General features: G+C 31.9%; 2 protein-coding genes and 1 pseudogene across 2 annotated transcripts in view; all 3 read right to left on the bottom strand.

Moving 5' to 3' along the window:
• Positions 1-28: 28 nt before the first annotated feature.
• LOC125856999 (protein N-terminal glutamine amidohydrolase) lies at positions 29-5,815 on the bottom strand. Its single transcript, XM_049536659.1, has 6 exons — positions 5,653-5,815; positions 2,711-2,816; positions 2,071-2,148; positions 1,818-1,948; positions 1,222-1,346; positions 29-497 (listed from the first exon to the last, which is right to left on the bottom strand). The coding sequence occupies exons 1-6, from the start codon at positions 5,742-5,744 to the stop codon at positions 340-342; spliced, it is 690 nt and encodes a 229-aa protein (XP_049392616.1). The 5' UTR covers positions 5,745-5,815; the 3' UTR covers positions 29-339.
• A 19,616-nt stretch (positions 5,816-25,431) lies between these two features.
• LOC125856134 (serine carboxypeptidase-like 17) lies at positions 25,432-27,180 on the bottom strand (annotated as a pseudogene).
• Positions 25,432-27,512, bottom strand: part of LOC125854957 (serine carboxypeptidase-like 17) — a 12,155-nt gene continuing 10,074 nt past the window's right edge. Inside the window, exon 15 of the transcript XR_007445437.1 lies at positions 25,432-25,471. The gene's annotated coding sequence lies outside the window, so the exon portion shown is untranslated. The remainder of the gene's footprint in view (positions 25,472-27,512) is intronic.

The following is a 27,512-nucleotide window of genomic DNA, read 5'->3' as shown; positions in this document are numbered from 1 at the left end:
TGTAGCTATGAAACTGCTCATGTGAGTGTATAATTTTGAAGAAATCACTGTACTAAATAATATGCCTCCTTCAACCATGTTCACCAACAAAAGAAAATGTCTATAAAAAAAAAAGGCCGGTGCACCAAGCTCCTACTATGCGCGGGATTGAGGAAGGGTCGGGCATCAAAATGTCTATACAAGTTCTATAAAATAAAATTACTCCAAAAAAAAACTTGTCAAAACAAGAATATTTTCCAGTCTATTTGCAAAACTCTCACAAGACACTTTTTTTCTTTTTACATGTAAAAATCCAAGACCATCATTTCATCTTTCAAGCTAGTAAATTTTTCTCAACTCTCAGGAGATCAAAGAGAAAAATCCCAACAAATCATCTTCACCAATTACGACACCAAGTTTCTCGGAGAAAACAATATTGACGGTATCAGCTTCCACATTCTTCACTACATCATCGGGAGAGACTGTAATGTACTCGTTCAGGTTGTGTACAGCTCCATCTGTGCAAGCAAAAGGCAGAAAATAAAAATTGTAACTCAAGCAAACGAGAGGGTTTCATATTTTCTCACTAATTGTACCAGATGACCCTAAATCATACGAAGTACCTATCAGATATCTTTAGGTAATGCAAATGTGCTCCTCGATTCAATTTTAACGAATGAAAAAATATTCAAAAGGCTTAGTTCTACTGGTTCTTATATGTTCTATTCCATAAGTTAACTATGAAAAGTGATGCTACATAAAATGAGATAAAATATAATTCCATTCAGAAAGCTGAACTGTGCTCTCAAATCTTGTACTTGCAAGTTCTGATATAAGTCATGCGCCATTGTAGATAGAAAAGTTAGGTGAGATCAGATAATTGGAAATAAAACCAGCAGGGGAGATTCAAACTTCTAGTCAGTTTGGTATGGCATACAATGGCGTATTTCAACTTTTGATGCACGATATCCACCTCCAAATTTGTTTTAAGTGTGAAAGTCAAAAGGTTATATAGAACAAACTAATTGACTATCAAGCAAAAAGGTCAGTCCTTATTGAGGTATTTATCATGAAGTTGATGAATTTAGGCAAAAAAAACAAAAGAATAATCAAATTAGAGTCGGCATTTGAGTAGTTATGGGATAAAAATATTAATCGAAGGAACAAAGTTATCTTTATCTCCCAAATGTACCAACAAATGACTAAAGCATAATCTTGCAAACTTTTATTTCCTGCATTTACCTTCAGCAACAATAGCTTCATGTGATGGCGGCTCAGCAATCCAGTTTCCAGCAGAATCCTTCATATGTCTTCTATCTGATGCGAAGTGTCGGAGGAATATAGGGGCATGCACAACTCGAAAAAACCTGAAATGGCCAAAGTTGGTTCTTCATGTGGTTGCAGTAAGCTTATTATTCCAAGCAAAAGGTCGGCAACATTGCTTAGCACCAGAAGAAAAACATACTCTAGTTTCTTCTTCAGAAAAAGGTCAGTGAAAGAGCATTTCTTTAATGAGAACACCCCCTATAGGGTGGACTTGTGAAATCAATTTTTAAAGATAAACAAAAATGAGATTCACTAAATAGAGCGTAAATTTTGCGAAAAGTTAGAAACATTTTAAGGTTGGGTTGACTTCAGGAGGGAATGGAGAAAAACAATACACAGAAGGGCAATAGATCACTATTTCAAGAATCTTAATTTGAGCAAATATGAAATATCTAGCTCCTACAAAAGAAAATGAAATAACAGTTCTTCATCGTTTAAGAGCAAAAAATTCAAGAGATACGTAGCTTTATCAATGAAATCATGTTTCTTTTTGGGACTAGAACAGTTATTACCTTTTGAATTCTGAAAATATCTGAATTGATGGACGAATGCTGTCAGCGACATAAGTGCCAAGAGGTGATGGAAACGGAAGGCTTGAATCTAAATCCCACACTAGTGACGAAGAGTTCTCATTTCTCTTTTTCTGCCAGCATCCAAACAGATTTTCTCAAGGACATGAAATGTCAATAGCTATAGTAGAGAAAAATGAAAACCATATAGTTAACCATTTTCAGCTTATACTAGAAAAAAGTAGATTAATCTAACCTGTACACAGATAGCATGATAGTCCCACAGAATAACTCCCTCTGCTCGCTGGCTAGCCTTCTGATGCCACAGAGGAATCTGAAAGCATATAATTATTAATTAACATCCCCAAAAACATTATGCTAGGTACAACTGAACTGTCAGCCATTCTGTCGCTCTCCTTATTCAAACAACTAAGTTGGAAAGCCACAGTACACTAGAAACGAACTCATAGTATTGTATCGATTTAGTTTCGAAGAATGTTCACGTCCAATTTATCTTTTAACTCATTTAAGTGTCCTGGAACATTTTCAGGTCCATTCAAACATGAACTTCCTTTCATCCTTTTACTTTGCTGTATTGGGGATGGAGAGAAAAAACTGAACTGATTAAAGCATTACAAAGAATTATCAAATGGTAAACAAAATGTGAAAGATCAAGTTCTAAACGTTAGTACATCCCGTTTGCAAACAAAGGCTTGCAGTTCACATTATTTTGTTATCCACCTAACTATTTGCTAGTTTAACGCAATAAATTACCATTACTAGTAGCGGAACAGATCTTATACAACTATCATTTTCACTGAGATGAAGTATCAATGAAGTGAATGAACTTCTTAAGACAGTAGCGAGTAACCAAAGGAAGAGCAAAGAGTAGTTGCCTGCTTCTTCTCATTGGAAATGAAAATAACAAACAGATCAGAACCATCAGGATCTGCCAGCCCATCATCACATAGCTTTTTGCATAGCAAGTAGATGTTTTCCTCACTGTAATAGAAAGTAAATACAGAGAGCAAACAGAAGAATACTTATTGTTAGTGCTAGTAATTTTTCTCAATCAATCAACTATGCCTCAAATCCAGATCAATCCAAGTCAATTATATGAACCCTCTATATATTCAGTAAGTAAGCTTAATGTGAATGGAAAGTAAAAACAGACATGTCAAATTTGAAAAGGAAAGTACTTAGGTTGAATAATTCTACATAAATAAATTCCAGGGATTTTAAAAGTTCCCTTTCTTTTATGAACATTTATCTTTAGGACAGGCGAAGAATTTCTGCAGGAATATGCTCAGAGAGATACTCCCAAGTTATAGAAACAACAAGATCTTTCTTTTGTCCCTTCCGGGCGATCCCAAAATAAAGAAATGGTTAATATATTCAAGATAATTACATATTAACAAAATACCGTCTCAATTCATCCTAATTCATTATCTGGGATGTGATATGGTTCCAAAGGATGAACTAGATATGGACAGTTCCATTCATTCTTGAACAAAAAAACAATTTTTTGTTACAGGGGAGGATACACGTTACACTATGATTTTGAATCAGAAGAAAGTTTTCAAGATCTATTCACTCTATTAATAACCGAGCCGATCTGGTGTATTATACATGATTTGCCTTTTCTATTAATTCCTGCGGATTGGATAAAAAACAATTCTTGAGTGAGGTCAAGGATGAATAGAAAAAGAAATCTTTGTTGGTTCTACCTCCTATTTTTAGGAAGAGAATGAATATTTTTCTCAAAGGATTAGAAAAACTGGGTCTGGATCTCCTACAAGAAGGATTTGGAAGATCCAAAACCAAAAATAGTGGTACTTGGTAGCAACTACATAATGAAGGCAATCACTCAACATAGATTGATCCGAAATTTGATACAAATCCAATATAGTACCTATGGGTACATAAGAAATATATTGAACCGATTCTTTTTAATATAGATCCGATCGCAACTTCGAATATGGAATTCAAAGGGATCAATAAGGAATAAAACACTATGAATCATAGAACTATAATGAAATAAAAGATTGCCAAGTTCTTTTCCTTTTTACTCATTTAGTATTGCTTTTACCAAATAAAAGATTGACAAGTTCCAAATTCATATCTTGAAGTTTCATTAGATAACTTAAGTTCAAAATTACCAGATATTTATAAAAATCATGAAATTACTTAATGAAGCTCTCCCTTTCCCCAAACAAAAGCCATCAGCTAAATCAGTTCAGCCTACTAAAGTAACACCATACTGAAGCAAACTAAGGCTAAATCCTTTAATTAATTCACATTTACCAAGAATTTTTTGGCACAACTACAAACTCCACAAACATTTTTTCTATAAAAATGGTGCCCATACAATCTTTCTTGCACCAAATTTCATGTATATTTTCATACTGCATAACAAAAGAGTAGGTAGTGGAACATTGTCTTGCTTTTAGACGGCTTTAGGCTTGGCAGTGTCTGTTGTAGTATTATTTGTAAGCTTGTAGTTGCTTGCTTTTGATTCCTATCATCAACGGTTGTTTATTGTGTTTTGGTTATCGCACTATCCTTTGTTAGTGTTCTTTTCTTGTATGCTCCGCACTCCTTTCCTTTTTAGTTGCCATGTTTTCTTCCCTATAGTTTTTTTTTTCTTTCCATAAATAATTTGAATTGCTACACTTGAGCCTAGGGTCTTTCGAAAGCAACATCTCTACCTCCACGAGGTAGGAGTAAGGACTGGTACACTCTATCCTCCCCATACGGTATGTTGTTGTGGTTGAGGATCTAGAACTGGTCAGCTGTAGAATTCGCTTAAATTATGTCTTTAAACGAAAAAGGGTTCAGCATTTGTACATCAGATTTCATAAACAAACAGTAATCACCAGCTATGTCTGTATTTCAGGAATGCGCATTTTTATGCACCACCTCACCCACCCACACCTCCCCCAAACAACAGTAATCACTAGCTATGTCTGTATTTCAAGAATGTATTGTTATACACCACCCTCCCCCCCCCCCAAACAACACTAATCGCCAGCTATATCTGTATTTCAAGAATGCATTTTTATACACCACCACCTCCTCCCCCACACCTCTCTCCAAACAGCAGTAGTCACCAGCTATGTCTGTATTTCAAGAATGCATTTACACACCCCCACCCCCAAACAAATATCCCTTCCCCGCCCCATCGAGAAATAGAACTGACTAATCCTAAGTCAAAGGGTCGAGAAACTCAACGACACTATTCTTGAACAACTTGGAGCTGGGCCTTCTTTTCGCACTATTACGGATATGAAAATAATGGTCAAAATCTAATTCAATTGGCAACTGCCCCTACCGGAAATAGGATTGACTACCAATTCCAAAGGAACTGGAGTTACATCAGTAATCACCAGCTATGTCTGTATTTCAAGAATGCATTTTTAAACAGCACCACCCACCTCCCTCCCAAACAACAGTAATCACCAGTTGTGTCTGTATTTCAAGAATGCATTTTCACACCCCCACCCCCACCGCCCAATCACCAGCAATGTCCGTATTTCAAGAATGCATTTTTAAACAGCACCACCCACCTCCCCCAAACAACAGTAATCACCAGCTGTGTCTGTATTTCAAGAATGCATTTTTACACGCCCCACCCCCAAAAAAAGGCAAACACACACACACAGAGTACCAATTCACTCAATTAGGCCTTCAAATTAAAAGGGGTATCCTCAATTATGCATCAGAATTCATATAAACAGTAATCATCATCAGCTATGTCTATCTTTCAAGAATATATACACAGACATACCTCTCCACCCCCAAAAAAGCACAGAGAGAGAGAGAGAGAGAGAGAATGTACCAATAATAAGGGGTATGATGAAAGGTTGGAACTTGCAGAGAAGGAGCTGCAAGTGAAGAGCTCACTTCCAATTCCAAATTTGAAGTCGACATTTTTTCTTAAAAAGTTTATTCTGCAAATCTGCCTTGTTGTTTATACTGTGTTTCAGTTTTCACACAAGTACCTTAACGACGTCGTGCCATCCACTTCTTAAAAAAAAAAAATGGACTCAAACTCGACTATGAGATTACACTAGTTATGTTCTTTCCAAATTGACCAAAACCTAAATTGCACAATTTTAAACTCTATTATATATTTTTTAGTGTGGGTCAGAAACACACCTAAGGCATTTTAGTTTTTCGAGTTTTTACATAAACTATCAAGTGTGAGTTTTCTACCTATTATCAAATACATGAACGATGGTGATGTATTAGGTAGGAAAAAGGCACAAATAGTAGCTGAAGTGTCAAGTGTGTTTTGATAAATAATTGATGATAGTTCAAATATAAAACTCGAAAAATTGAGATATTTTATATATATATTTTTTATCATTAACTCTATTTATTCTATTCATACCTTTACAAATAGCAAAATCATCTCATATTTGATTTGGCATTTACAAAGCTCTTACATTAATGACTCCTTTGTGTTGGGAAAATATATCTAAATTTACCCCTCTATTTTCTCCGTTAGGAGTTAAGAGATGTTTTTACTTCTAAAAGATTGATTTTTTGAAATATAGATGAATCGAGTTATATCGTTATGATATTTGAATTAAATGTATTTTATCTTTGAATCAAACAAGCCTAAAAGACGGAATATAGATAATTTTAATTATAATTTCATAATTATTATCCTGATAAAAATTTCAAGATAATTCTATTTTAAACCAAAAACCCCTTAATAAAATTTAATAAAAGGGAAAGTTACTCAATTTTAGATATTATAAGAGCACAAAAGTACGTTATTAGATAATACTATAGTACAACATATAGTGCATAACATAGCACTTTAGCATATTTGTATACTTATGTACATATTGGGCTTAATTGAGCAGCCTCTAGATGTTGTGAGAAGTCATTTTAGTTGTCCTAGTTGGCACTTTAGCATACTTGTGTTCTGATCCATCATAATTTGCTTCTTTTGTATTTGACAAGCGTGTAACTACGTTATAGTGTAATCCTAATTTACGAGTCACTGCATTCACATGAATCGACGAGCTTAAAAGCATAAATATGATGTAAAGTGCAACTATAGAAAGTAGGATAATTTTAGCCATAGCTTGAATTAAGTTTGTTATATATATATATAATCTTAGTAATAATCTCAATATTATACATATAATAATTCCAAATGTACATAATGTATTATTAGATGCCCATTTCGATAAATTAAGAGTTAATATTTTTTTCAATGTTTTTTGAACATTTTGATAGAGTTATTTTGTTTTCTTGTGAGAAATTGGATGTTTATTGTTCTATGTAATATAATTTTTTTAATGCTTCTTTAATACTTAAACAAAATAAAATGATGGTAATTAACATCGACTCTATGACTCTCCACTATATAATTCCCTCTGTTTAGAACTGTTTCGTTCCAATATATATTTAGTATTTTAAGTTCTCCAATAATACTAAAATTTTCTATATTTTATGTTAATATGTAATCTTTAACTCGGTTTAAAGGACATCTAGCAAATACTGGACCTAATGAAAAAAATTATATCAACGTGACCAAGTCTTAATGCCAACTAGTTAGAATTATCTATATATATGAATCTTTTCTTTCATAATGTTCGATTTCACGCTAAATAATCTTAGTTCGGAAGAGATTGTAGGTTTTCAAGACGATGTAAATATATACTTAGTTCCATGCAATTTTATGTTGACATCTCATCTTCTTTTAACTCTTTCAATAATCAAGATTTTACACCTATCGATCGATACATTTGAAATTTAAATGTCTACGTAAGATATGGCCAAACTTGAGTGATCTCTTTCATTTTATCTTTGATGTGTGCTATTTATATATATGTATGCTAGACTAGACATATATAGAGGTACAAAATTGGTTTGAATTACTTTTTGTATATATGTACAAGCAAAGGGATCAAATTAAAGTTCACGTTTCCAGTAATTAGAAGTTTGATGTGCTTAGTCGATAGATCGATCAGATATTACGAGGACTAAAATTATAGTTTATCAATATGCATAATACATAAAAGTGTTATTTATCTTGGTCTCATTTCACATTTATATCCTTCAACTTTGGATGTTCATAAGTAGACACTTTTTTTTTGTAACTAAACACATTTTATTACCAAAGTGGCAACGTACAACTCAAAAAAGAAAAATAACACCAGGCCTTAATTACTCCAACTCCGCGGACAGGCCTAGTAAATCACTATGCATAATCTCCTTATCTCCTAACCACATTTTGCTAAACTAGATAGTAATTCAGCTGATTCAAGCACCTAGCTAGCTTTCCATGCATGCTTGCTCAAACATAAACCTCTTGAATGATCTTTCTCACAATGATATATATCCCGTCAGCAACGTGTATTTTGAAAAACTCTATGATTCCTTTCCAACCACAACTCATAGACAGAGGCATCAAGTGTCATTCTGAAAATAGTAGCAGCATTGCCCTTGCCTTTATACATAGTTTCATACCACTGTATTTCTCCATCCCACTTCATATCTTGTCGATGGATTCCTTGCCAATGCAATACTCTTCTCCACACATAGGAAGCTACAGAACACTCAAAAAAATAAGTGTTGTATATTTTCCAATTCGATATCAATAGAGGACATAGAGGGCAGACCTGCATTCCCCATTTTAGCGTCCTATCTTTAGTACATAGTCTAGCATGAATAGTCAGTCACATATAAGATGAATAACCACGCCTAGATTGTTGCACATTAGTCTCTTCCAAGGCACACTCGGATGGACACCTATCAACTTTTGGTACATGAGAATGTGTGTATCTGTATAAAGCAACTCAATTTCATTCATACCTATCTCCTCAATGTATGTTTGTGCCTTCAATATCTTTTGAACTATCCAGCATGGTGTTAGGATTTTGCCTTAATTTTCTTACCTTATTTGAATTTTATTTTTTCCTAAAAGTAAAGTCAAAGTATTACCATAAAGGCTTTAACTTTTCTGAAAGAAAAATATAATATTCTTTCATATTTGGTTTATTCTTTCCTTTTAAGAAAATGTTTTGGAGTAGCTAGTCCTTTTCTACTAAGAAAAAGTTTTAGGACTCTATAAATATAGGTTTGTTTCTTCTAACACAATAACAATAACATCCACAATGTAGTCGTTTAGAGAGTTTAGTTTATGGGGAGATTTATTCTCTCTAAAGTTTCAATGTTTTTCTTTATATTAGTTTTGATATAATAATATTTTGAGTTTTAGTATAAGTTTTTTGTTATCAGATTTATCAACTATATGATTTGCAAATTGTAAGCTTCCGCATGACGTCCTAATCACCCTTGAGAACCCAACACATGGTTGCTTCGGCCTTGCACCCCACAATGATCCACTTTTGCCATAGTATATATGAACCCACCATATATTGTATCCACAGCACATCTTTTTTCCTACATATATAGGTTCCAAAGAAGTTTACAAAGTGCTTGATCGCTGCTTTATTCCCACGTTCAGCAAGTTTAAACCCCCTGCGGTCTTTGTTATCTCCCAAGTAATGAGTGCCTTTTTGGATATGGCTACTCCACCAGTCCAGTCCATAAGAAATTCCGACATACAGTTTAGTTTCTATCAACTTAATGATTTTCTTGGGCAACAAAATTAAAATAACTGATTTGAAGAGTTGTAGCCGATCGATCGACCAGCATAAGAGAGAAACTTGGCCAAGCATTTTTTCCAGTAGGCATCCCAAGAAGTGCAACAACCTGTTCTTGCATAACCTGAGTAGTGACATGGAGCATTTTTGCATATTGGCATGGAGTCCAGACGCTTGAGAAATTAAACTGATTAAGACACTGGAATAGCATGCATGCTAACTACTGAATATCTCCTTTTCTAAATAAAAGCAGGTCATCAAGTTGAATGGTTTTTAATTTTGCACATCCAGGATGGTATTTAAAGAAAATAAAAAAATCTCGTCCGATTTAATTTGAATTAAGAAAATCTCACATTGGGAGATAAGTGTTATTTAACAAAGATGATTCTATATTCACTCATTCTCAAATAAATATGATATTAATTAGTTAGACATAGAATGTAGAAATTAACCAATATAGGAATATTTGTACGTGTTGTGACAATTATTTAATGAGTCAGATTTTAATAAAGCATTGTATGAGGTTGGTTATATACATAGTATATTATTTGTATATATGAATAATAGCACTACATGTATTTATTTTGATGAAGTTGTATGTTATGTATATATGTATGTGAAAATAAGTACAGATATATATACCTTAATAAGTACAGCACTACATGTATTTTCTTTTCTTATCGATTTAATTAAAATTTATGTGTAAATAGTCACTTAACATTTTTCGGTGGAAAGTTTCAATGGAAAAATTATTATTTTTTTAGTACTGTCTAACTGACTAGATTCATAACGATCATACAAAGTTCAATGTATACATGTATCACCGCTATAGTGGAAAATTGTGAAGAAGAAGAAATATTTGTTCCAATAGCTCTGAATTTTCCAGTATTCTGTTTTCTATACAAAAGCCAATAGAAACTCTCATTTTTGCTGTCTCAAAATAGAAACAAGTGATATATACCGTCTCTAATCAGATGTCTTGAGTTCGAGCAAAAAAATCCCTTGATAAAGAGCGCTTTTTGTTACACCTCGGAAGTTTCTAAACTAAAATTTGAACCATTCTTCATATGCGTATAGGGCCGTACCAGGTGATTCTTAATTGTGCATAGATGTTACGGTCAATTCTTTAGTGTAAAAAGAGATCTGGAGATGAATTAAGGTCATAAGAATCCTCTAGCACAAAGTTGAGTTGAAAGCTTCCTAATCGATTGAGTTTCAATATAAGATTTTACTTGGCTTAATTTTAAACGATTATATATCTTCGAATATGAAGAGGTAGGTGATTATTAACCTATCAAATGAAAGGTCTATGAGTCTTCTTTATAACACTATCAAGTTTGTGACAAACAGAGTTCACAATAAAACTTTATGCCCATTTGAGTGAAGCCCTGTCAGGTAGTCACAATTTCATGATCGGCAGGTGTGTTTCACGGACCGTACAATCATCCATGAAGGACTTGCTGTGATGTTTTTCGTAGACTTCGGCCTGCACATGTTCCAAGGGTTATTTTGGTCCTTCCTCAAACTTTTTAACCCTATTCTAAGTCAATTTTGGGTATTTTAAAGGAGGATATCATATAACTAACTAGTTTTCCTCTCATAATCATCAATCTAAACATTCAAGTCTCCAGAAATTCTCTCAAAACTCACTTAGGGTTCCTCTTCTCCATCAAGAATCCTAAAGTTTTCAAGTCAAAAAATTTCAAGAATCAAGAGAAGCCTTTCATCCAAGGCTTCCGAAGTTCTTCCACTCCAAGAACTCCATAAAAGAGTTTATTTTCTCAAGATCAAGCACCAAAATTCCAAGACCAAGGATTTCCTCCGATAAAGCTAGTATTCTTCCTCGGGCTCAAGAAAAATCAAATATCTACCAAAGTTTTCAGTCTAATAGCTTCATAATTAGGTATGTAAAGCTTCAAAGAGAGTATCACTTAACTCTCATGCTTAGAGTATTTTGATTCTCAAGAATTCCACAAGATTGTTAGAAGCAAAGCTAGAGCTTTTTATGAAATTATGATCCTTTCTTCATTAACTCTCGTTTTCATTGTTTCACTTCGATTTTAAAATCTTATTGTATTGATTTAGCATGATTTCTATGATTCCTTAAATATTTTTGGCTTTTAAGCATGAAAACTAGCATGATATGAATTTCAACCTCAATACAAGTTGTTTAGATATGACTTTTAGGTTTAGACTAACATGTTATTCAAATAGATAGATGGTTTTCATATCTATGAACATTATATATGTTATTTTAGGAGGATTATTTAGCACCAAGAGGGGGTTTAGAAAAATCAAGTCCCATAACTACGTGCCACCGTAAGATTATGTTTCATCACTTTGATGGTTTACTATTTATCCACGAGAGGCTCAAATTAGTGGATCCACATAGATTAGATATGGTTCTATACTCTGGAAAGGTATAGGGAAGCCATCTCAATTAAGTTAGCTGTTGGACATCATGAGCTCACATGTGTATGTCGGTTATAAGAAACTCCTTAGTTTATGCATTTTTTTACGATTTGCTCCTACTTTATTTGATTCATATTTATGTATGCTATTTACATTTATGATTATGTAAGGCTACTGAAATAAACTCATCTATACATATGCTTTTAAAAGAAGATTGTGAATGGTATATAGACATGAACTCCAACTATTTTCTCTTCAAGTTCTCATAATATGTATATAATTTTGAAAATCTTATATCACTGTTCTCACTAGGCCATTTTTATGATTATGCTAGTGTCTCTTACTTACTCAGTAAATTTCACACGTACTGACGCATACTTCCTTTGTACTGTATCCTTTTATAATGTAGATTCTAGCACCCGTTCTCAAATTCGTGACTAGTGAAGTTGCAACATTTCCAATCAACTTCTTCGAGGGCAAAACTATTCAGAGATCATAGTTTATATTATTTCTTACCATTTAATTAGAGTAGCTTGAGGATTTTTCTCAGTTGCTCATCAATATTAGTAGAAGCTTCATCGACATTCAATCAAACAGTTGTATTTAGTTATCCCTTCTTTCCCATTTCACACCTCAAAATGCACCTTATAGACTTATAGAGATAAACGTGCTTTCACATCTCCTTAACCCGAAATGGTTTGGGAGAGGAAAGGTTTCAAATAATGTATATTTTTTTCACAATACCTTTTTAATATTTGTTTATGCTATATGAGTTCATCCAATGTATTAACTTTCATTTTTTCCTTTTAGTTTGAGTGATATGTTTCATATCAGGCCAAGGGTTAGCTTGGGGCCACTCGTCATTCCAAGTAGAGTGTTATATCCAGGATGTTGTCAAGACCCAGACCGTCGTAAGTGACACCCACACTAAACCACATGGTGGGAGAGCCAATAACTAACCCCCAAATAATCACAAAACACCATTTATGAAAAGAAGTTCATCAAATAATGAATGAAAGTAGTTTTCAACAACTAAGGGTTGAGTTCCCATAACCTCAATCAATAGTCAAAACAATTAATGCAGAAAGTAACCCCTAAGAACTAAAGTCATCATACTAAAATTCTAAATAATTAAGATTGAAATTGCAACCCCAATACTAAAATGTAAAACTAAAGTATAAATGTTTGTGTACGAAAAGATGGACAAGAAGATGCGGAAGAATTCATGGTAGCCTGAAAGGGTGGTTCACTTTTGAATTCGGAGTCAGACGTCACTTATCTGAAGTCTCGTATCATCCGCTGGAAAATGCCTTGTACTCAATAAGNAATAACTAACCCCCAAATAATCACAAAACACCATTTATGAAAAGAAGTTCATCAAATAATGAATGAAAGTAGTTTTCAACAGCTAAGGATTGAGTTCCCATAACCTCAATCAATAGTCAAAACAATTAATGCAGAAAGTAACCCCTAAGAACTAAAGTCATCATACTAAAATTCTAAATAATTAAGATTGAAATTGCAACCCCAATGTTTTATTTAAAAATATATTTTAAGACTGGTTTAAGAGTCGCCACTTAATTTTTAAGAAAAATCAAGAAAACTGTTGTTTTCAAAAGACTAAAACAGAAATCTAGTGAAAACTTAAAAAGGGTTCGAGGTTCTTATTAACATTCTAGGAAGGTTTTAAAAGCACCTAGAATGTCCACTAATGTGGTTATCCGACGATTAACTATTTGGCTAAATTTTATTCGACTTAATTTAACTTGCAAAATTGAACTATTTTATAGTTAGAACTATTTTTTAAAGGGGAAAAGGGGAATATTGATCTACGATCTAAGTGAGACACTTCTCAAAATTTATTCTTTTAAGTCTTTTGAAAGATGATCGATTTAGTTAAATTGTTAAAATGAAATGAGCGTCTTTCGGGGATTTGAACTTTTCGACCCTAAGATTAACGACAACTACTAACACGCGAAACAAACACAGTAAAGTAAAGAGGGAAAGAAAGTTGGACCCAAATCTGGTTTCTGTCCGCCTGGACCAGTATTTGGGCCCATTTCCATTTTGGGCCTTCGGCCCATTTGAGTCATCCGCACCTGTCCTAGACTAACATCGAAATAAAATATCATTTGGACCTTAGGCCCAATTTTTCACCTGTCCTAAACTCTAGTAAATCAATAGATAAGTGGGCTTAGGCCCAAAATAACATAATACAATTTGTAAAATAAGGGGTGGGCCTTTGGCCCAAATTTTTTAATTCTCCAATCTGCTACGATATTTTTCAACTCCAGCACCTGTACGTCTATTTTTAGCTGGCCCACTCGATAAACACAGAAATTTGAGCCTTTATGGCTCTCTCGAAAATGCAAGGGAAAGGAATGAGTTCGCGGCGAACTCCGACGGATTTCACATGCACATGAAAAGTAAAGGCAAAGGATTAGCTTATTCACAACAAAAAGAGAGAGCCTTTATCTATACTACTGAGCAAACAAATTGTCCGAAATATTGATCATGTCTATTGTTAACTCAAACTCGCCAAATTATGACAAAATGGAGATTCAAGCACAATGTAATGAAATAATATTCCTAGGGAGGGGGAATAATATGATACGGGCTGGGGTTGCTGGATAAAATTTTTTGGGCTTGATTTGCAGCGTTGGTTTGGGAATTTGCTGTTCTTTTCTGGGTTTCAAATGAAGATGAGGAGGACGCAGGGGTGGGGTCAGTTGGTATTGTATTTGGTGTTGCTGATTGTATTGTCTTTATTTTTTGAGTTGGAGGAATTAAAGGGTGGGCCTAGGTAGTTGGGAATTGCTAAGAAATAAAATAAAATAAAACAAATAAATAAATTAAAAGGGGTGGGGTTGGTATTGGTGTTTGTTGTACGTTGTTGGTTATTTTAGTATTGTTGTATGTTATTGTATGCATATATGGGTTGGGAAATATGGGAATGTTTTGGTGGAGGAATGGGCTGGAAAAATGGGCTGATTTGGAACATAATTTGGGTTGGAATTAAATGGCCCAATTTTGGGTCTTAAAGAATTGGAAGCTAAGATAAGAAATGGCTATGTTTGCAATTGCAAAATAACTATCAAATTACAATTGTAACCAATTTAAGTTGAAATTTTAGCCATATTGAATTAAATTGGTGAATTTGGCTAACAACAAAATAAGATGAATTAGTATCAATTAATGAGCTTCTTAACCTTAGCGAGATAAAATAATTAACTTAATTATAAGATAGTTAATTTAAATACAAACTAATTAATTCAAAATTAAAACTATAATTCAAGCTAATTAATTCAAAATTAAAACTATAATTCAAAGTAAAACTAAATAAATAAAATACATATCCTATCAATGTAGAAATCTTTTGATATGATTTCAAATATTTATAAAATATATTAATTACATACATAACTATATGAAATACTTTACTATTTAAAAATTATATAAAAAAAAGATCAACTAAACTCATTTAAAACAAACCTTGAATTTTATAAAACTAACTATCCTAAATCGTATGAAAAATAAGAAGCTCGGAAACTAATTATCATCGGGGAGGGCCAAAATTGGGTGTCAACACCCAATACTAAAATGTAAAACTAAAGTATAAATGTTTGTGTATGAAAAGATGGACAAGAAGATGCGGAAGAATTCATGGCAGCCTGAAAGGGTGGTTCACTTTTGAATTCGGAGTCAGGCGTCACTTATCTGAGGTCTCGTATCATTCGCTGGAAAATGCCTTGTACTCAACAAGAAAAGAACATGTGTACTATCAGTACAAACATAGTGTACTGGTAGGATCACACGGTCAGTCCAAGATATGAATGTAAACAATTCACCACAAAGCATTAACACAGAACAATGCATATAACAACAATTATCAAACCACATAGACTCTCAATCACATGTCATCAAACAACAATAACTGGTTGCATATCCCAAATGATCACAAATGCAAATGCTCGGTCCTCTCATGAAACCGTAATCACATACCTGGTCATCTCACATAACCCAAACTCAAATTGTTAGTGTACTATTGTGGTACCCGAGTCATCCATAGTTAGTTTACCAGCGTAGTTAGTGTACCAACATGGTACCTGAGCCAACCAACAATTATGCACAATCACGAGCATTATGAACAATACCACTTGAAAACCACAATTCACAATAGGAATTCATTGCATGAGGCAATCAACACGATGTTATTTCATGTCTCCCTATGTATTCCCTAATATTCATTGCACAAATGATATAGCGAAGCAATAGACATGCATACATATATAAATCGAAAACATACAACCATCACCTATCTCGTATCAAGCCTCTTGTAAACTCTAAAGAACCTGAGCTTTCCCTTTTTGAAGTGTCTTGGCTTGTTCTTGGTCTTAAAAAACAAGCAACAATCAATCACTAATGGCCTATTAATTACCCAGATTATTAATAAATCCTAACCTCAGACCAACATATGACCATCTTCCCCAACTTAGGCCTTTTTCCACCATAAAATCATGTGAAAACCTTCTCCCAAGGGCAATAACCTAGATTCAAAGGCTTAAGAATCAATGCACAAGGTTGAGGAGTCAAAATATTACTTTTACCAATGAATTATGTGGAAAAACGAGTGGAAACAGCCCAAAATCGCCCTCCCAACTCCAAGAACAAAAGTACATAAAATAGGGTTTTGGAGATGTTTCTGTAAAAAACTTGCTTCGCCCCGCAGTAGCAGCATNACCACAGACCACCAGCACGGGCCGTGGTCTGACCTACGGTCCGTGGATGGTGACCGTAAGTTGCACCTGCAACTTCTCAAAATATGCATTTTTGTCTGTTTCGAATACGGGGTGTTACAAAGGGCAATTACCTAGATTCAAAGGCTTAAGAATCAATGCACAAGGTTGTGGAGTCAAAATATTACTTTTACCAATGAATTATGTGGAAAAACGAGTGTAAACAGCCTAAAATCGCCTTCCCAACTCCAAGAACAAAAGTACATAAAATAGGGTTTTAGAGATGTTTCTGTAAAAAACTTGCTTCGCCCCGCAGTAGCAGCATCGCTATAGCACAATTTACTCCGCTATAACGGATGCTTCCTGCTACAATGAGATAGGTTAAAGTTCTGCAACTCTAGAAATCCTAGAAAAGTCACGTTTTCACAAGGCAATCTTTTCTCTTGATGTCCCTTCATATCTCTTTCACACCAAGATCAATTTCGAGAGTCAATTCTGTAAAGCCTTATGAATTTCTTAATGTCATGGCTACACGAATATATCAACCAAACCTTAACATTGTACTCCATCCATTTTCGGATAGACCTAGACCTCACCTAGCCCAAAAAGCTTATAACGTTGGCCTAGCCAAAAAAATTAACTGTCTACTCGAAAAGTTTTCTAGCCCAAATTCTTTCACTATTGACCTACTCATAACGATCTGATCGAATCGTTATAGATATAGACTCGGATCGTGACACTTTTCACTTTAAATGATCATACGAAATGCAAATCTAAATTAGTCTGAACATATATTGGGTACCAAATATCAAATGGTTATACCAAAATATATAAGAAATAATAAAGAATTTGATTTATATTACTAAAAGGAAAGGTACGTAATATTATGAGGTTAGATTTTGGTATAAATTTGAATTTAGCGACAACAACTATTATTACGCGTCAATCTCAAACTTTAGGATAGACTATATAATCACTTAGTCCAACTGGCTCCCTTTGGAACCATTTCATTCCAATCAAAGGCGAATACATGATTATAAGAACATATATAAGTGCACCACTTAATAAAAAGAAGCAAAAAAATAATTTAAGGGAGAATTGATCCCAAGTCCTGAAGGCAAAGAATTTAACCTTCAATTAAGTGCACAATTTAGTCTTCTTATAGCATGAGTGTCATCATCAGATAATACTATATGAACTTTAAGAAATATATACATAAAATATTTAACTTTATGAAGAGATCATAGTTTCACGTGCATAATTTAGGCTGTAAATTTACCACTAATTCTAGTATACATGGAGTAATTTAAGTTCTCCAACACTATAATTTCTCTACATTTTCTGTTAACATGTAAATCTTTAACTCGATATAAATTAAAGACTTCTAGCAAATACTGAACCTAAACATGACTAAGCCTTAATACCAACTAGCTAGTTAATACACACGAGTAACTAAATGGTGAAACGGTCAATAGCAATAAATTATTGGGATTGTATGTATTCACTAGCAAGGGGATCAAAATTTCACATTTCAAAGTAATTGGAAGGTTAAATGTGGTGACTCGATTAGATCTTAATTACACAGACTAATTTTGATTTAATTGTGGGATCAAAAGTGATATCAATGTGATATATGAAAGCTTTACACTTTTTGACAGACTAAAAAAGAAAATAAGACGTAACAATTAAAACTAAAACATACAATGCATAGATAGTATTAATACGACACAACAATATATATATAAAGTTGAATGATGAGATAGCTGATGTGGCATGCCTCTAAGGCCACCATTTGCAATTATCTTTTCTCTTTTTTTTTTTTGGATTTTTCTCCTAATTTCCCCTCCATATAATAGCTTAATAAATGAAATAACAAATACCCACAATTTAATTGTTTAGCTCCAGCCCACATGTCACCTATTAAATTAAGATAATATTAAGGAAAAATGACAGAAATTCCACCTTTAAGTTCTCTTATTACCATTATTCCCTATTAGTTTTACAAATCCCCAAAATCCCTCATTTTTGCACATCAGATTAATGTATCAGCGCATCAGATTAGTGTATCTCGCGCATCAGATTTGTGCATCACGCGCATCAAATTAGTGTATAATGTATAAAATGTACATCAGATTAGTGTATCATGTATAAAATATAATGTATCTTACTTAACGATTAATGTATCTCGCGTATTAGATTAATGTATCAGCGCTTATATTATTGTATCCGTTTGAGAGATTTCTGTAATTTTAAACTTATAAGGGACAAATGGTAATTTTGCCTTAAAAGTATGTGATTTATGTCCTTTGCCCTAATATTAAATTGTAGTAAAGCCCAGCCCACGTCCACAACTATAATGACCCAGCCCAGTAATTTATGATATTATAGCAAAATTTAATGCATACAATTAAGTTATATCAAGAGTAGTTATTACTATCCCACCTTTTCATATGCAATTCTGTTGTTACAAAAATTCGTATTAATTTATCACTTTTAATATTCATCATGAAAGAAAATGTAAATGATATTTACAGATTTGTTGCGGTCATGTATTGATATAAATATTATAAAAATAAGAGAGGCGTATGAATTCAAATAATTTGTTGGAGTTTTTGGGTTGACATCTTCTTCTCTGCCTCTTTATTTTTTTTTCTCCTCTCTTTTTGCTTTTTGTGATTTCTTTTTGTGCAAAATTATGAAAAAGTTTGTATTTTATTTTGTTTGCTTTATGTTTTTTTTTTTTTTGTTTAAAATTATGAAAAAGTTTGTATTTGATTTTGTAGGAGAATGGCCGCAGTACTCAATTCTATATGAGCTGAAGTAACGACGATGAAGAAAATAATCAGAAGCTTCATGTTTTAAAGTTTTAGAGAGGAATAAGATGAAGATATACTCAATATATGTATTTAATTAATTTTTTTCGTTTCAATTCTTTTTTTACTTTTTGTTGGTATCCTTTTCAATGTTTGCTTAATTTCTATTTGAGGGTAAAGAAAAAATATCAATCATAACATACTACTGAAAGAGACCTTAGGAAAAGAAACAAAGACAGGGGACAATTTCTCTCACTTATTATTATTTTTTTCCACTAACAATCTATATATTTATATCTAAATCTCTATCTCTATATAATATAAAATTAGGTATAGAAAATGACGTAAAACAGAAAAATTCACTCCTTTTATTAATTCATAATAACAACAACAACAATAATAAGAATAAGAATAAAAATAAGAACAACAACAATAACAATGACAACAACAACAACTATTTATTTTATTTGTAAGAGTAAACTAAAGAAATCACTCCTTTTAACTCAATTAATCTATATATTTATGTAGACCTTGTATGTAGTATCAAAATTTTACAATTCATTTCCTTTTCTTTTTTTTAAGGTTATTGATTTGTTTTTTGTTTTTTTTTAAAAAAAATTAATGCGGGATATATATTGTTGGTGAAAAAAATGTTAACATTACCATATTAAGTTTAAGAGAAGGGAGAAAGGAAAATCTCAACTGTTCAATTTATTCTCATTGGACTATTTTTTTCTTTCTAGGCAAGCTTGAATTATTAGTTTGTATTCGTGATTTGCCCTAAACGGTAACATATTGATTTTCATCAAATTGTTTTGTTATCAAATTTTGCCATTTTGCCAACAAAAATTGTAACACTTACATTTTTGATGGCTAAGTATTAATATTAGGTAAGAATATTGTTATCTTTTCTTCATTGTAAATTTATACTTTGAATAGAATGATAACCCGACTTCTCTTTTAAAGCATAATGATTATTATTTTTGTGTGTGAGAGTAATATCTTTTTTTTTTTTTATCTCTTTTAGTATTTACCATATCTCTTAAAATTTTTAAAAGATTATGATTATTTTTCTTTGATTAATCTTTTTATTTATATAAATAACCATAAGGTAAAAAAAAATCTACATCTACAATAAATCAACACATAAATAAGGTGATATGGAATCTCTTCATGTCTAACATTGTAATATATATTTTTGTGAGATTTTGGACTTTTTTCCCCAACAATTTCTCTCTTCAAATTAATATTCATCTACTGTTTATTTATATAATAAATAATCATAAGGGAAAAAAAATATCTACGTCTATAATAAATTAACATATAAATAAGGTGATATGGAATCTCTCCAGGTCTAACATTGTAATATCTATTTTTGTGAGATTTTAATATTTTTTTTCCAATAATTTCTCTCTTCAAATTTACACCTTTCCATTTATTGAAGAGGCCTAATAGTTTCTTCCACCAATTTGATTTTTTTTAACAAGGGGAAAAAATTGATGATTCATCACTGATGAACAACTAAAACCTATGTTTTCTATCCACAATAAAGGCAACTACTGAAATAGGTTGAAATAAGGGCAATTTCTTTAAAAAAAAAAAGAAGGGTTTTAATAGTACTCTTCTTATAGAGATGTAAGATTGATCATTTATTTACTTTATCAAATATTTTATTTAAATATCTAGAAATCTAGATGAAAATTCTATCAATATGTATGATGCTGCCTAGAAAATTCTTTGATCGAGATTCTTAAGTTGCTTTTGAGGAACATATTAGTCCAAATATATAATTTTGAACAATAATCTATATTTTTATTTACTTAGAAGTATTACAAGAAAATTGAAATAAGGTAGGTAAATGTAATATAATAATATTAAGAGGTGAGTGTTATAAAGCCAAATTTGAAGGGAAGACTATGAAATTATGTCTTTTTTTCTCCATAAATTTACTATTTTTATGCTAATTTGAATGTCAATTCTTAAGAAAATTACATGATTTTAATGGAAGCAAAATTTAAGTTAATCCTTACGGTAATGTCTAGATCCTTATTTTGTTAATCTACTACCAAATGTATATCTTCCTTCCTTTTTCTCATAAATTTATTATTTTTATTCTTATTACTATGTCATAACTCTATAAAAGAACTCATTCAAATGGATAATAAAGTCATAAATTTTCAATTATTATACCTAACACAAAAGAATAGCTATTAGACTGTGCTTATTTAAAGATTTTTTTTTATGAAATCAATATCTCATATATCAAGTTAAAATTACAAATTTATGTGTTAAAATTTGTTATCTAATTTATTTGGATTTAAAAAATTAAAAAATATCTTTAAAACTTTTTCACACCGCGCGTAGCGCGGCTAAATTTACTAGTTAATATATATAGCAAGAAGCTATATTGTGGGCTGATGCAGCCACTAGTTATTACAAGTTACTTCAAATTGTACTGGTTGACAAATTTGTTTGTAATTTTTGTTTTCTAATCCTGGTTTTAGCCATTAAAAGTTACTTTATTTGTATTTGGCAAGCTTGTAATTGCATTATGACGTACCCTAATTTGCGAGGAGTTGTTGCATTTCCATGGCTCCAAAAGAGTGGAAATATCATGACAAGTGCAACTACATAAAGTAGAATAATTTTAGCCATGACTTAAACTTTGATGTATATTTGAGAAATAACCAAATCTTGATATGGTTAATGTCTCATAAAATTGTTTTATATAGTGGAAATAATCTTGGTAATAACCTCCATATTATATAATTAAATATTATCACCAATATATATAATCACTCTATGTATGTAAATATTATAATACATTTGGTTTAATTTACTCAAATGTATATATAGATGCCCACTTCGGCAAATTTATAACATTCTATTTTTTTTTCTTGTCATTGTTGCAAAATTTTGATAAGATTTGATTTGTTTGTTTATGAGCAGTTGGAAACGTTTTTTAAAATAAAATAAAATAACAAAATATCACCTTAGTATGGTCGTCCGACTAAATTCAAATTATTTTGCATTAGGAAATTCCACGTTGGGAGATAATTTAGGGGTGTACATGGTCGGGTTGGTTCGGGTTTTTCAAATATCAAACTAAACCATTTGTGTCGGATTTTTAAATTTATAAACCAAACCAAACCAATAAAACTCGGGTTTTTCAACCTCGGGTTTTTTCGGGTTTTTTGGTTTTTCAGGTTTTTCCGGTAAAGTATTCATACACAACATATAATTTACTTGTACTTCAAATANTTTACTTGTACTTCAAATATTTCTTTAGTCCTACCAAAATACAACTATCTAAGATGTTTCTTAAAAATATAACACAATATAATATAATAATGACACTAAAATATCCAACAAAAATAATAATAATGAAATCGCGTAAAACAAATATTGCAAATTAACAAGTCATAATGAAAATGATCATAATTTAAAAGTACTAAATCATGCTAAAATTAAGTTTAATAAGTATTAGTTACATGACTAAATATTAAAGAAAATTAAAATTAGATTATGTATTTTAATTGTCTAAACCAATGTAAAACTAAAGAACAAATATTCAATATTATTGTCATTCTTAGTGTTGAATTGTTTTTCTTTTTGCATTAGTATTAATTTGATTTTGATTTAAGTTTTATTATAATTACCAACATCTGTGGGCTATAATCTTTATTGGCCCATTCATAATTCTAAGTTTTAAACTTGAAATAATATATTAAAAGATAAAAACTATGGAAAAGTATAAGAAATATTTTAAAATTATATCAAAGTAAATATTTTTATGTATAAAATAAAATTTTAAAATTATATATATAAATTCGGGTTGGTTTTTTTAAGTTAAAACCAAACCAACCCAAATATAGTCGGGGTTTTTTTTTTCAAAACCAAACCAAGTCAAACCAAATCACTAGTCGAGTTTTTTTTTCGGGTTGACTCGATTTGCAGTTTGGTTCGATTCTTGGTTCGGTTTTGTACACCCCTAGGAGATATAACAAAGGTGAATATTCTATATCCAATCATGCTCAAATTTGAGAGTTATGATCAAGAATGGAGTATTAACCACTCTATCATGACCCTGATTAGTTAATGTTAATTCTATACTTAAAAGAATGAATATGAAAGAGACAGTTATATGTTGAAGGAAGATATATGTTGAACGAAGATGTTCTTTTAGTGGAGCTTTAAACTCTTTAACTAATCCGTATTTGTTTGAGTTGTACGATGTTGTTGGGCTTATTGGGTATATGCCCTAAGTTTCTTATCATATTTGAGTTTTCCTTTTTTTAGAAAGGAAAACACAAAATCTCCATATTTGGCTAGTCATTTTCTTGTAGGAAAAGATTTATGACTCTATAATAGAGGTTCATTCCTTCTAACTTGGCAACATTCACAATGTAGTCTTAGGGGCTTTGAGAGTTTTATGTAGGGGGAGAAACGGTGAGACACAAATGATACGTTAGTTATCACTTGTGTGAACCTCTTTTTATTTCGAGTGAATTGTGTGAGGTTACTTCTCTCGATATTTGTACTCTCATATTTATATAGTGGATTGCTTATCTCCTATGTGGAAGTAGGTCAATTGATCGGATTACGATAAATGTTTGTGTCTTTGTCTTCTTACACATGGTATGTCGAGGTTTGCTTTGCTAGATTTCGCATGACACATAATTATTTCAGTCCCAACAGGGTTGTTGTATCCTAGAGGGTACAAGTCAAGAGTGATATTGTTGGATTGGTGTAGATTATGATACAGTGAGCTTAAATCTCCTTAAAGAGAGCGAGATATCCACACCTCAATCTGGATGATAATTTTTATTCATTTTTTGTTCATTTTATTTTCTAATGTAATTTATTATATTTGTGGTATATTACACCAACACATTATATGAGATTGGTTATATACATGTATTATTTAGGGAAAATTGTATGAAATAACAAATTATTAATTCAAATTAAATGTTATAGCCGTAGCTTATTTTAATTGTAATTTGCAGCAAATTACATCCCCTTTTTTTGCCATCTGATTTGATATATAATTAGTCATTTTATACATTTCGGTATAAAATGTATAAAATGTGTTTTTGTTTGTATAAAGCGAGAGAAAAGTGTATCTACAAATACAAATACATATATTTTCGTCTTTTACACTTATAATTATACAAATACAGATTTTATTATACAAATTACAATGTATAAATGAATTTATTCAGAACTGAACAATTTGTATAAAATTGAATGTTTGTAGCGAATTATACAAATTAAAAGGTCCATAGCAAACATAAAATTTGCTATGGAGCGCAATTATGCAAACTATAACTATAACATACAAATGTAATTTTTGTGTTTGTTATATGTGAAAGTTGCTCTATTATTTATATGTATGAAATAACATTACTTGTATTTATTTTGAAGTTTTATATATATTTATACGTATGTTAAAATAAGTATAGATTCACCTTTTCTCCTCTTCTATATATAAAATAAATATATGAAAAATATAGCATGCATCTTTGTGCACCTGCTTTATTCTTAATCAGGGTTTCATATATAATTTGATAGCAACCTAATTTGGTCCTCGATCCCACTAATAGAAATAAAGGGATCCCACCAATAGAAATAAAGGTTTTTTTCCATCGTAAATTAATAAAAAGTTCATTGTTATAAAACATAATTTTTCACTTAATTTTCAGCGAATCGTATGTCAATAATTTGATATCAATATGTGAATTGCTTATGAAATCAATTCTTATAAATTTATAAGAATTATTTTAAATAAAATTGATTTTTTTGTACATAACATAAGATCTAACAATAATTGTAAGTCAAGTGGCTGCTTTCTTCCCTATTATTTGTTAACAACATTTTAAATAAATCGCAACAAATGATAAATACAAAAAAAAGTTTATAAATTTAATTTAAAACATTATTAACTAGTAGTAGTATAACATAATAACTACTACCAAAAAAACAAAAAAGTATAACATAATAACAAAAGTTATGTTTTGACACAATATGAGCAAGGCCCCAAATATCTCAAATAGATCAATAATGTCGACCTCAAATCATACATTTATTTTCCATGTCAAGATTACAGAACACACGATTACTTGTGTCGATGGAAAGAAACAAATAAGTACATTAACGTCTTAGAAAATTGAAATTAAAGAGGGTCACTGGAAAACCACCTATCAACCATAGACAGGCATTGTCGAGGCTTGTATTCAGGAGCTGTATGACCCGCACCCTAAGTAAATCAATAAAGATGCAATTATGCAATCAGGGGCGGAGCTAGAAGCCCGAGTACGGGTTCAGTCAAATCCAGTTATAACCTTTGCTACTCCAATAGTGTACTAGTATTAATAATTTTATTATTAAATATGTACATATATTAAGTTTAGAACTCTATTAATAACATTTGAAATCATCGTTATAAAATTCAGAACCCATCGATTAGGTTAAAATTGTACCTTCACCTCTCTAGTCATGCAATGATATTGGTTTAGGATTGTTGCAATAGGGAATAGTGATTACCTTAACAGTTGCATATGTCAACTCATAATCATTTTGCAAATACTTCACCTTGTATCTACATAAACAAAGTAGTTATTAGAAGAGTATTGGTACTTGTGAGTTAAAAAAAAAGACTATGTTGCTCAAAAATGTCATCAGGTGTGTATGTGTCCGACACACTGGTGTAACAACATTTTTAAAGAATCGGAGCAACTTAGAAAAAAGAAAACCAACCCTGCAACTTGATGATCAACAAACCAAGGCTCCCAATCATCTACAATTGGCAATTTCAAAGTGTCTATCCATTCTTCAGTGCTCAAATGAGGAATAGTCATGTCATGGTCACCACTATCAAAGTAAAAATTTTATTAAGAAGGACAGAAGAAGAAGATAATACCTATAAACTAGAGCTCGACAGGATTTGCTAGAGAGATGACGATGATCATCAATTGAAGTTTGGATATCATAGACATACGACTCGGTTCTCTTCATACCTTCATGAAGGCCATATCTCATGCTTCGATTGCATTTCACCCACTCCAATATTGTGAACATTGCTCATTAAAAATGAAAGCTCACACCAATTTTCTAAAATATGATCGCGTCGAATGCTGTTGAGACACTTGTAGATGCAATGATATATGGAGTATTAGGTATAATTGAAGTTAAATACAAGTGCAAAATTTTACCTTTTTCACTTTCTGAAGATCATTTAGACATAATATGTTATTCAGATCAATGTCAACGTAATTTCCATTGCAATTTGCTTTGGCGGACTACACAGTAACATAAGGAACAAGTTTACTTTGTTAGCATAACTATGTGTCTGGTACCATGTTGAAGTGTGTGAGCATACATATATATATACCTGATAGATCTTATCTGAAATAAGTCCCATATGATAAGCATATTTGACTCTACTATTCATGGTAGCGTATCTATCTGTTAGAGCATTGCCTTGTATATATATATCCCTACATTTCAGCAAATTAAAATCTAAAATGAGAATAGAAAGAAGATCATGCAACTAAATGCATTGTTGTATACTTTGATATTCAGTTGAGGCTCATCACCAACTTCAACACCTTGAGAGAGAAAAATCTTATGATAACATATTAAAACACTAATTCTAAATTCACGTATTACAAGATACAATACCATCATATATTTTTCGAGTAACAAGTGGAATATAAATGCCTGCGTAGGAATCACCACCAACATATAGTGGATTCTTGAGATACTCGGGATGATCCATAAGCCACTACAACACACAACTGTAATGACCCTCATGGTCATTTCTGTGTCTTGCCTTCTGTGTATCGTTTAGAGCGTTCCTATAGCGACCCCAAGTCATTTATGACTTGCTGGGACTGATAGTTCGGTCACCTGGTCGTTCGTTTGGTCTTGGTGCGAGTTTTTGTGTTTTGGAGCTTATGAACCTTGAACGATTATTTTCGATCAAAAGTTCAAGAAGATGACATCGGAATCCAATTCTGACGATTCCATCAGCTCCGTAAGGGTCATTTTAGGCTAGTAGCATGGTCGTCATGACTCCCGAGGTTTTCAGTGTGAGTCGGTGCGATTAGG

Source organism: Solanum stenotomum, chromosome 2 (genome assembly GCF_019186545.1).
Source record: "Solanum stenotomum isolate F172 chromosome 2, ASM1918654v1, whole genome shotgun sequence".
Taxonomy (NCBI): Eukaryota; Viridiplantae; Streptophyta; class Magnoliopsida; order Solanales; family Solanaceae; genus Solanum; species Solanum stenotomum.
Note: the sequence above shows the minus strand (reverse complement) of the source record. Positions and strands in the feature narration are given on the sequence as shown.